General features: G+C 34.2%; 1 protein-coding gene across 1 annotated transcript in view; it reads right to left on the reverse strand.

Moving 5' to 3' along the window:
- Dys (Dystrophin) overlaps positions 1 to 12,817 on the reverse strand; it is a 923,162-nt gene that overhangs the window by 16,340 nt on the left and 894,005 nt on the right. Inside the window, exons 70-71 of the mRNA XM_090409612.1 lie at positions 10,117 to 10,363; positions 1,991 to 2,144 (exon numbers count right to left, since the gene is read on the reverse strand). Of these exons, the coding sequence (XP_090265738.1) occupies positions 1,991 to 2,144; positions 10,117 to 10,363 (401 nt within the window). The remainder of the gene's footprint in view (positions 1 to 1,990; positions 2,145 to 10,116; positions 10,364 to 12,817) is intronic.

The raw sequence follows: 12,817 nt of genomic DNA on the forward strand, positions 1-12,817 counted from the left end.
ACTAGAACAAAAAACCTCAATGGGCTAGAGCAGTGAACCGGAAATCCAAAGACGCTGGTTCAACTCCAACTGGCTTCCCTGCAAAATGTTTTCATTTTTCAAGTGTTAAAACAAAAGTTATTATTTCTATTATTTATTTTATAAATCAATGTCGAAACTTCCAAGATTCTGAGAAATAACGAGAAACGTTTTTCCAATAAACTATCGATTTTGTTCATAGTTAAAATGTATTGTTTATGGACGTAATAAAAATATAACAAAAAACGACAACAATAATTAAACACACTAAAAACAATAAAACAGATCAACAACGAGAATAAATAATAAGACAATGAAAGAATCGCCTGCTATTTACGTACAAACGCAGTGACTAGGCCAGACTAAACTGGCCCCAAGATAAACGTTGCGCCCGATAAACAAACACAATCACTAGTGCACTTGCCTCATGCATGCCCTGTGTTCTACACGTATAAAATAGGACCAGCCGTGGCTGGCCCCAGAGACCATACCAAGTTACATTATACAACATTGCCACAAAATACTACAGTAATTTTTTTATTAAACAATAAAACGTGTTGGAAATAGATCAAAAAATAATAATTACAAGAAACATATCTTTTAAAACTACAATTATTGGGCTAGTTATACAAATATAGGTGGGGCCCTGCCCCTATAGACAAGCCACCCTTGTATATATATATACTCCACATGATGACCAACTTTCATATGAAGAGCAAAACTTATTTTGCTAAACTGAAGTTATTACTCCAACACAGTAGCTATCTCCATAATTTATTATAATGAATGCTGATTGCTGTGTATCTATGAAACAAAAGATTTCTATTTCTCAGGTCTGGAGCCAGATAGCGCAAGATATTGTTGGCCTTTGGTCTCTTTTCCTAGATGCGGGACAACAGTACAGGCAGTCCCTGGATTACAAACGAGATACGTTCCTGAGAACGTCTTTAAGTCGGATTTGTACGTAACTCGGATCCCTGATGAACAGTGCATATACGTAATAATAATAATAATAACAATACTATAATGGCTCATATGTGGCAATAATAATAGTGTAATAATAATGATGATAATAATATTCCTGTATTAATAATATGTTACAGAAATTATTGTGCTCTTTCTCTTAATTCAAACAAACAGAGCGTAAAAACAAACTCATACATATGGGTTTGTTTACATGCGCAGAAGAAACTATTTCCCAAGTTATTAATTTAATTCAGCAGTTCAAAAACTTTTGCGGTTCATGGCACTCTTAGTATATCAAGATTTTTTCATGGTGCCCAGAATCAGAAAATGGCCCAGCTGACAGTTGCAGTGCGTAGTTGGTGCAGTTATTTCAGCGAAAATATTGGAATATTTCATGCGGCACTATTTGGAAACCACTGATTTAATTATTAATTATCCTTATGGGAGGGAGCCCATTCGTAAGTATGGAACGGCATAAGTCGGGTCTTCCGTAACCCAGGGACGGCCTATATATAGCACTGATTTCAGTGTGAAGGAAGAAAAATAAATTTACATTTGATGTGATTCACATTAAACAAAAACTTATAAAGTTTAAGAAATTGTTTGGCAGACTGACTGCACCTTTTCTTTCATCATTATGCTAGTTGAGTGCATTTCTTGTTAGCATGTTTAAATTAAAGATGTTGAGATTATGGAAGAGAACTACTTTTAGCTCATGTTCTTAATCCGAGTAGTATGATGTTCGTGGTTTATTTTTTGAGTTGTAAGGTTAAAACCATACATTCCATCCACAAAAGATTACAAACATATGCTGTACCAAAGACTGACAAATTTGGGAATTGGCTGAAAAAGCTTAGAAAGAATTCCTAATATTCCTAATAGGTTTGATTCTAGTTGGCAACTAGAATTAAACCTATAGCCTTTTTTTTCTGTTGATCTAGCATCATGGAACCATGAAGTTATGTAGACATTATATTATTATATTTCTTATTTTATTTTTTTTTACCTGTGTGATCTGGTAATTGGCCATTCCTCCTTGGGGTTTGATCAACTGACATACTTCGATTCCAAGATAAGGAAGGTTGTGCTGTTGAGTATGGAGTACTTTGTTGGAGTGGGGGAACTGAGGTAATTGGTACTCTTCCTGAACTAGGTTGAGGCTATAAAGTAATGTATGAAGAAGGTTTTGAGAAAAAAAAGTGTCTCTTTAGTTTAGTTTTATTTATTCTCTACTTCCGATACTTTAATAGTTAACTTCTTCAATGTTTACAAGTAATCATTTAATATTATTATTTAGGCCTATATGATAATTCTTTCTGTTAGTTACCAATAAAATTTTATTATTTTAAGTACCTATATTTAATGACCTATAGTGAAGACACTGGTGCTAATCACAAAAATCAGTGACATACAATGTTAACAGCAAGCTAAAAGAATTATTAACAATTCATTAAACTTACTGAGCATTTATCTCAGATCATTGTTAGATAATAAAGTTATGCATGTTTATTATATAAAATGTAGTAAACTAGAACCTAGGATATATTATATCCTGTAGTACATCCGTACATCCTAGAAAGTATGAAATTCCACATGGCAGAGCACGGAATTAGGGGAGGTTGTGAAAGTCTTTCCTTTTAATGGGTAGTCTACTTGTATATTCTTGAATATACATGCCATCAGATAGTATTGTGGTCCAATTTACTTTATTTTGCTATTATCAGATCCCCCAGTTACCTAGTGAATTTACAAGATTTTACTGGAAGTCCACCTTAACAAATACTGACTATTACACTACATTTTAAATTTAATTATAGATATATGTTCTTATCTTCAGATCATCAGTGACCAGGTATAGAGTCCTGTTGCTCTATAAGGAAAAAAATAAAAATGTATAAATATCCCTTAAAGTGTTTTCTCTTATTGTAACATTATTATTCTTTTTTTTTCTAGTCTTAACTAAAGAATATAAGGTATTTCTTCGCTGTAGTCTCTTTTTTCTCTTTCTCACTATACAATGTGAATATAGCCATGAAATTGGATGAGATATCAGCCTGTGTATTATAAAAAAGTACAAGAGAAATGAGAGTGCTGCTAATTAGGTTAGTTAACTTAAGTATAGTTTCTGGGAAAATTCCCATGTTACTCCTCTTAAACACTATTAATATAATTATGACTATTATAGCCTGTTTTTGTTTAGGAGTCCCTTATTTTAATATATTGGCTAACATTACTCAAAAAGGGGTATATATATATTTTTAGGGCATTATGGGTGAGTATAGAAGGCAATATGGCAGAATAAAAGAGGTGGAAAAAATTTTGTACATACCTTGTTTTTGGTTCTATGATGCCTTCCAATTCCAAGATCTTGCTGAAGGTTGTTTATAAATGGGGGGGGGGGGGAGAACATGGGGGTGTGCTTTGACACGGGGATTAATAATAATTATTAATAGTAACCCAGGTTTTCAATCTTATTTCCCGCGATATTATTAATAGTAACCCGGGTTTCCAAATCTTATTTCCCGCGTCAAAACGCACCCCCATGTTCCCCCCCCCCCCTTTATAAACAACCTTCAGCAAGATCTTGGAATTGGAAGGCATCATAGAACCAAAAACAAGGTATGTACAAAATTTTTTCCACCTCTTTTATTCTGCCATATTGCCTTCTATACTCACCCATAATGCCCTAAAAAAAAAATATATATATATATATATACCCCTTTTTTGAGTAATGTTAGCCAATGTATTAAAATAAGGGACACTCCTAAACAAAAACAGGCTATAATAGCCATAATTATATTAATAGTTAACTTAAGTCTCAGCATTAGCAGGGTCTCTAAGTGAGTGGGGAAAAAAGGCAAGATATTTATTACAAGACAGAAAATTAGAGACTCATTAGTACTTAAAGAGAGGTTGGTTGAGATAGCAGAAAAGTTAGTTATGCATAGAGTAACATATCAAGAATATGATACTTTATGGGGGACAGCACAGCTTTATAAAGGAGAGATCTTGTCATAATAATTTACTTGCTCAACAATAAAGTAACAATTGAATTGGATAATGTCTACAGCATGATAATACAAAACTTTGGCAAGGAATTTGACAGGATACATAATCCAATCTACTCTATAATATAACATGATAAGCCTTTTTTTGTAACGTTTTTGTGTCACGTTTTTTGTCAAGTTATTTGAAATGTTTTGAAACTCAAGGCTACCCTGAGTGTCGAGTCTTCAAAATTCGAGTCATCAGAATTCAAGGAGAACAGGCCTACCTGTCTGGAACTCGGGGGGGGGGGGGGGATAGGCGTCAGGGGGGAACCCCCTAGTAGATATATAAATAGACATAGTCCAATATATATATATATAAATTAGAGCAAATGGGAATGGACAAAAAGATGGTGACATAGGTGAGAGGATGGCTGATGGACAAACATCAGAAGGCATTAATATAGTATATGGTGGAGTTGAATCAAGGAGAAAGCAGATGATTACTGGTGAGCATAGGGCTCTACACCTGGTCACTGCTGTATAATATGTACATGAATGATGCCAGGGATGATTTGAAGATTATAGAGATTTGAAGGGGAACATCCAGTTGTTTTCTAATGATCTTAAATTGGGCAAGCAACAGTTAATAAAGATGATGTAGGGATCTGCAGGACAATTTAAACAGAGTAGCAGTTGTGCAGCATGGGATAATGGTTTCCAGTTTAATGTGGCAAATAAGATTATGAACTTTGAGATGAAAAAGACTACAGCCATGTATTACATAGATTGCAAGAAACTGAGGAGGCTAGGAATGTGAGGAAATGGTGGACGGAAATTTCAGAGGACATATTGCAGAAGTGGGTAAAACGGCTCAGAGAACCACTCTGTTAAGAAACCCATTAACAAGTAGGGATAAGAAAGTGATTTCTCTTTATTAGGATTTGATATAAATACATCTGGACTATTGTGCATAGATCTATTGACTGAGTTTTTTTGAATGATGATGAAGTGGAAGATACAGAGGTAGTAGATGACAAAAGTGGTGACAGGTCTATGGAGGGCTGTACAAAGATTGAATGAAGGTTTGTAGGTTACAAAGTTTGGTGAATAGTCTGGTGAACAGACAGAAAAGAGGAGATATTATAGAAATATATAACTAAAGATTGTACTACGTACTAGGGTCACTTGCATTAGCTCACGCTAGTGATGGCCGATACTTTATAGTTCACTATATTCAGCATGAAACTCTCTGATTCCAATCTTTGCGTTTCTTATTTGGTTTTAAAACAATGTGGGATTTAATATCCCCTTAATTTAAATAATATAACTAAAGAGGTTGGTAGATGCAGAAGAAATTTTTCAATACATGACAGGACAGGGCAGGATGAAGTGATGGAAATGTTTTGGGAAAGCATTATAAAAAGATGATTAAGTTTCTGTCATCTCCCTGGAATACTATAAGGACAAACTGAGAGAATGGGATCTGTAGTACACTGGATATAATGATTAGAGCCTAATGACTAATTTTAACCTAATTGTTAGTTAGTAAAGATTGTTTTACCAAATTAATACAGAGGAAGCTAATCATACTGGAAAGAAAAAGCACGGGGGGGAATCACTGGAAGTTGTATAAGGAGGGTTTTAAACAAGAAAGTAACAAGCTGATTTCATTGTTGGAGAGTGGTGGGTGAGTGTGATGCACCACTGGAGAACGTGGTGAGTTTAGAAATGATGAATAAGTTTAAGTGTAGTATGATGTACACTGTGAGGAGCTCCTATAATATATCCTGTAATGCTATAGAGGGTTGACAATAATGAAAATAACAATAATATACTTTTTTGATCATTAGCCACACATATACAAGTTTGAATATAATAATGACTTTAAAGAGATACTAATGTGCATTCAACTATCAAAATCTTTTTACATGTGTGTGTGTGTGCGCGCAATGCAGTGTGTGCAAGGAAGTTACAGTATTTACTCTTCAGTTGGAATGAAGTGAAGAATATCAAGAGTTAAATGACCAAATTAGTGACAAATCTATGGTGATAGCTACAAATATAAACCTGAGTTTTAATCCTGTTTAAGAAATGAGGAATCTTTATAAGTGCCGAAGGTAAGTTTAATTGATCTCATATGGAAATGGTCAGGTTTTTACTTCTGATAACTCACATTTTTCATCATACAGAGCAAGCAAGCCATGCAATTAGCAGATAAAAGATAGTTTCATAGCTTTAGTGTGGTTTCTGACACTGTTTTCATAGACCTTAGCATGGAAGAGGTATTAAGTGGAAGATAAATGCTGCATAGGAAATGACCAAAAGATATTTAACAATATGAATGGATTCAGCATGAAATTTGGAAGAAGAGGATACAGTGGAGGAAACACAAGATGAATAATGATAACACTCAATTGCATGAGGAATATAAAGACGGGCCAGGAAGGTGACTTAATAGGTAAGAACAGCAAAAGAGCAGAAATTAGCAAATCAGGCCAAGAAAAACCCTAGCAAATTTTTCAGATACATGGCAAGTAGAAGAAAGAATGATTATGTTAATGGATGAAGATGGTGGAATAGTAATCGCTGCAGAGGACATAGTTGGAGTATTCAGTGAACAAATTTTAATGGTGTTGTCCTCATTGGGGGTGAAATCATGAGAAGCCCAAGTGTACAGGAAATAGAAGAGGATGACTTAACTGTAAGGGAGCAGGAAGTATATGAGGAAATAAATAAGCTTGATATCAATAAGGAAACAGGATTTGATGACATATCACCATGTGTCTTAAGGGAATGTTCCAGAGAGTTGGCAATAGCAATAGCACAGGTCCCAAGAGAGTGGAAAGAAAGTAAAATTGTTTCATTGCATAAAGGTAGTGATAAGGCTGTATATCTGTATATCTTATAGTTGTATATCTTATAGTTGTTGGTTAAGGTATTGGAGAGATTAATGAGAACTAGGATACAGAAATGGGTATAACAGTGGTATTCTCTGTGATTGTCAACTTACTTATGTACTGTAAGAAGGTGACAAATGTAGTGGACAAGGGAGATTCATATATAGTGGTATACTTAGATTTTGCAAAAGCTTTTGATGGACTGCTAACAAGCTGTTAAATGAATTGAAACGAACTTCAGGATCGGGATGCAGTATCCCAAAAGAGGAAAGTCATCACTAGTGATGTGCCACAGAGGTCGATATTGGGATGGGCTAACTGGTAATATGCAACTGTTTGCAGATGATGCAAAACTGGAGAGAACAATGGGCAGGTAAGTGGAACTCTCAATCCAATATTAAAAAGTGTAAGGTTTTGAAACTTGGTAAACAATGATGAGATGCAAAATATACACTTGATGGGAAAACTTTGAAGGAGGTAAATGAGATGAGAGATCTGGGAATGGTGGTGAACAAGAACCTGAAATGCAGGGACCACATTACATAAGTTGTGAAGTTGTTGCATCGGATAATGGCAATGATGCAGAGGACCATAATAAACCGTAATGTTTGTAATAATCCATATGAGGTCATCAAGACCTCATATGGATTATTACAAACAGATTTTGTCACCTGGTTTTCATAGTGATGACAATATATTATAAAGGGTCCAGAGAAGATTCACAAAGATGGCAGGTCTTTGGAATGTGGAGTATGAAGACAGATCGAAAGAATGCAATTTGCAAAGCCTCATGAACAGGAGGAGGAGGAAGAAGGGGGGAGGGTGTATGATTGAGACATAAGTTGGTCAGGGATTGTTAAAGATTAACACAAAAGAAATTTTTTCACAGAATGAAAGAGGTAGAGTAGAACAAGAGGCTATCCCTGTAAATTGTATCAGGAGGTTGAGAGCAAAGGAGTAAGGAGCATGTTCTTTGCATTGAGAGATGGCTGTTGAGTGGAATGCATTGCCTGAGTGTGTTATGAATGCAGAAGATACAGTGAATTAGTTTAAAGCATGGTTGGTGAGAGCTTTGTGTACGAAGTGTGCACCTCCCATGATGAGTCACAGACTTATCGTGGAAGGTCAGATGTTAATAATAATAATAATAGCTGTTTCTAGATCTTTCTGCTTGATGGAAAGAAAATTCCATTTTTCAAGGGGAGAACTTAACCGTAAACACACACATTGAGAGATAAGTTTGCAGATATCTCAGTCTGCAGGACTGAGATATGCATAGCTAATTACTTATGAGTAATTTGCTGTATCATTCCTTACATATAAAATGATCCTACTCAATTTTGGTCAGGTTATCACCATTTTTTTTTTTTTAAGAGGAAGGATGGACATACAATTGCATCAGTGTTAAGACAATGTACAAAATCAAAGAAAGATTATAGAAAGAGTGATTCATATAAGCATGGTTATTTCTCGTATCTATTATTATGGGATCTATATACATCTTTTAGTATATATTATATGGTCTCATATATACTGAGAGGAAAGATAGATAAAATGTGGGTGAAAGAAGAGATTAAAACATTTGTATATGTTAAGATTTCCTTTAAACACTTGCAGCAACATTTTTTTTTCACTCCATAATCTAATGTGCTCATTTTTTTGGGTTTCTTTGATGTCCTGATACAGAGCTGTAGTACTCATTTGTAAGTTATATTTCTTACATTCCTCGACACTCAACTCAAATGGACTTTTCCATCTGTCTGAAGCAAGGAATAATGCAACCATTATTACTCTAGCTAGGATTCTTATGCACAGGCCATATCTAAATGCACTGTATTCTTTATACCAGTGTTTCTCAAAGTGTGGTACATGTACCTCTGGGGGGATATGCGAAAGGTCGTTAGGGGATACGTGGCAATTTTCGGTTATGCATAATTAAAGGAGTCATTATATTTTTTTCAACAAACAGTGCAATTAGAGACAACCGGGATAAAACTGCACTAACTAATGAATCGCATCCCCTCTCCAACAGAAACTGCTGTATAGACCAAGCAAAACCATATGTTGCTGGTGGAACATATGGTTTAGCTTGATATCACCCCCATCGTTAACGTGTTAAAACTAAGAAATATATAGTGAATGTGTTTCAGATATTATGGAATTCAGTTGAAGGGAATTAGCATTTCAACTGAACTGTTGAAATGCTAATTTGTCTTTGGTTCATGTGATCTTTTGTTAATACCGCACCAATCATATGCAGTTCTTCGCTGCTCTACGTATCTCAAGTCTTGTAAATTACTGGTAATTTTTGCTTGAAATAATGGGAAAGAAGATGATGCTATTTGGGTAGATTACTTTGATGATGCACACAAAGAAACTGTTCTCCATGCCAAAAGTAGTGATAGCGAGTAGGAGCTTTTTGGTAAGTCGCACACCATTTTCAGTTTTTTTCTGAAAACTTTAGTTTCCGAAAATTTCCGTAAGTATCTCGCAACACAATTTTTTAGCTTTAATTTTGGGAAAAAAGTTAGAGTTATATTCGAGTAAATAGAGTATTTTTTTTAGCTTTCAAATTCTTACGTATGGATCATTGGTTAAAGATTGGATTTATAAAACCCCCAAAAGAGAGCAATATAGCAAATACAAGTAGCTGTAAGCAACAAGAAAATGTTGATATTGCATCTGGATCAAATGAAATTGATGAGTGTGTCATCTGACATCTCTAGAGAACCAAAATTTAAAAATAAATCATACTTTTTGTTTACATGAACATATAAATTATAAGTTTAACTTCACAATGCTTTGAGATGTGGGAGAGTTATAATTAGTGGATATGAAATGTACTGATGAATTATTATGTGATCTCCATTGGGCTGGCAAAACAGCTAATCCAGCAATTCTCTGGAACCAAGGGTTATAATGGAAAACAGGTCATGTAAAGCATACTAAACTGATATCATTATTATTTTTGCTCCTCAGTAGTTAGGCTCAATGGTCTGTCACTGAGTTTTATATACATGAAATGGATCGTCATTTCATATCCAAATAGACCTGAAACAGCTGTTTTTGCTACTATTTATACTGTGTAGTGCAAATTTTCTGGATACAAAGTTTTAAAAAATATTCAACTGAGAAGTTCAATTAGAATTTAATCAATGGACTCGTTTTAAATATAATGCATAACAGCAACAAAAAAAGTATCTGATATTTCCTAAAAATAAACAAATTGATTTTTAATACTGTACCTCATCTAAAAGTTGCCTTAATCTTTGCAATTGAGCTTCTAACTGCCTATTATGATCTTCGAGTATTTGCATCCTAGCTTCTAACCTGCCTTTATGTTGCCTTAGTAATTTTGCTTCAGCAAGCATTTCTTCATCTCGACTTGGAGTTGGTGGTATCTGTTCTTCTTCTTCTTCAGTTGTTGTTGTTGGAGAAAGACCTCTACTAGCCCTTGTTCCACGTAACCTTTCATATTCTGCTTGAAGGTGCCTATTAAGGATAAGGAGAAACAATGACATATATGTATGTCTTTTAAGTTATACAACATGATTTAAGTATAATTAATAACTGGCATCTTATTTCATGTTTCATTTCTGACAAGAAGTAGAATAAGAAAGCTGATTTTTTTTTTCTTTAAGACTATTATTCAATTACTAAAAGTCATTAAAGAGTGCAAGAAAAAAAAGTATATTTGTTTTAAAAACTGCATTTGTAATATCATTTGTTTTTATTTCAATATAACAAGCTTATTTTAGATGATTGCTAAGATTCTTGTGATCCATGAATTTATCAAGAAATGTAATACTATAATACCAATGTTTCATTACTACCACTACTAAGTAATTTCTTCAGGATGAAGCACAAATTAAATTAAACATATGATTTAACTAGCTACAAAGCATGCTTTGTAGCTATTTAAATAAAGTTATTTAACTAGCTAGTTAAAGAAATTAGAAGAAAAAAAAAAGAAAGCTGAAATAATTTGGAAAAACAGAAATACTGGAAGGTGCTTCTCAAAAGAGTAATAGACGGTTGAGTTCTTGGAAAGAGAAGCATCAGACCCACAATCAGATGGGTGAATGGTATGTCAAGAGTAACAAGTCTTCAGAGAATCGAAGCTTCTAGAAAAGCTCAGTATAGGACCACCTAGCAGGAATTTGTGGGCACATTACTGATATGAAGTGACTGTAGAGTATCTACTGATTTTTAATGAAATTATGGATATAGATGATCACTTTTAGCATAAAAAAGCATCAATATGTTAAATATTATTATTAACATCTGACCTCCATGGAATCAAAGGGCACATTGCAGATATGTTACATTATTCACATGATAAACATACTAGTACGAATAATATTTTTATGTTTTTTGAAGTAAGTAACAATTGAAGAGCAGTTTATATCCATGATACATCTGCACCACACATGCAGTTCACTGTTTTGTAGATATTTAAAGTGTAGTATAGATCTAATATGCTGCAAGACTAATTAAGTAATTCCTAAATGTCATGATAAATGAGATGCTGGTTTCTTTTCAGTTGCTCTGAAAGTAAACTACTTTGTTTGACTCTTCGAAGTGATGAGACAAGAAGTCATTTTTGAGATAGGGCATCAATAAGGTGTCAAAACTGTGACAAAAGCTCCTCTCTTTTTTTGTGAAACCATGACAAGTCCTTTCTATTTTTACTATAACCTTTCCCATAATGGACATCTGGTAAGAATACAGTAAGCAAATATTAAAAAATGTTCTGAAGGTTATTGAAAAACCTCAGAAATAAAGGGAAAAGTATGTAAAAGGAACTGGAGATGATAAAGGAGGCAAATCATGAAGATACTAAATGCTTGGAGACAATATTTTGAAGAACTGTTATATGAGATAAGCAGTGACAGAACAATGGTAAAGACTAACCGGTAGGACCATTGGAGTACATATCAATGCTTAAGATAGGAAAAGCCATTAGGTATGTGAAGTTTCTAACCTCTTCCAGCTCTTGTCCCTTGACCTTTATTTGCTTTTTTCATCCTCTTCTCTCTGAATATCATTGTTTTTGTTTTATCGATGTTCATTATCAACCCATATCTCTTTCCTTCTTCACTTAACTTCAGTCCTGTTCTTTCTAGTTCCTCTTCATTATTGTTTATTTTCATACCTTGAACTGAAATTCCCCTTATATTATCCTTTATGACATCCATTGTTCTTTCTAAAAGTGTGATAAAGATGCTTGGGGATATTGGATCTCCTTGTTTTGTGCCTCTTGTTGCCCAGAACCATCTTTCTATTTTACCAGTTTCTCACGCAGCCTCTGCATTGTCATTGATGTTCTGCAAAAGATAGATCAGGTTCTTGTCCACTCCATAAGATTCAAATACAGTCCATGCCACTTTCTGATCTATCTGTCAAAAGCTTTCCTGAAAGTCAATAAAACAGGCATAAATATTTTTATTTTTACATAGAACTTTCTCCACTATTAATCTTAACAATAATATTTGGGGTACAGGTGTCTCATCTAAACTCTGCTTGCTCATCTTCCAGATTTTCTTCCATTAGCTTCCTTATTCTTTCCATTAATATTATCATAAATACTTTTCCCATTTGACTCATTAGAGCTATTGTTCTGTAATTTTTGCAGTCCATTTTGCTTCCTTTTTTGTAAATAGATATTAGGATTGATCTTGTCCATTCTTTTGGTATTTTGCCTTCCTCCCATGCCAGGTACAGTTTGTCTATTATCACCTTGCCACCTTTCAACATCTCTCTAGTGATTTCATTATTCCCAAAGCTTTTATGGTTTTTCAGATGCTTTACTGCCTTTGCAACCTCATCCCTCAGTATATGTTTCTCGTTCTGTGGTTGGTGATGATATTTTCCTCAATTCATCGATTAACTTATTTTAAACCTCAACAACTCCCTGTATCTTATATAACTCTGAGCAGTGTCTTG

Source organism: Typopeltis vanoorti, chromosome 19, assembly GCF_054136105.1.
Source record: "Typopeltis vanoorti isolate ZY-2024b chromosome 19, IOZ_Tvanoo_1.0, whole genome shotgun sequence".
NCBI lineage: Eukaryota > Metazoa > Arthropoda > Arachnida > Uropygi > Thelyphonidae > Typopeltis > Typopeltis vanoorti.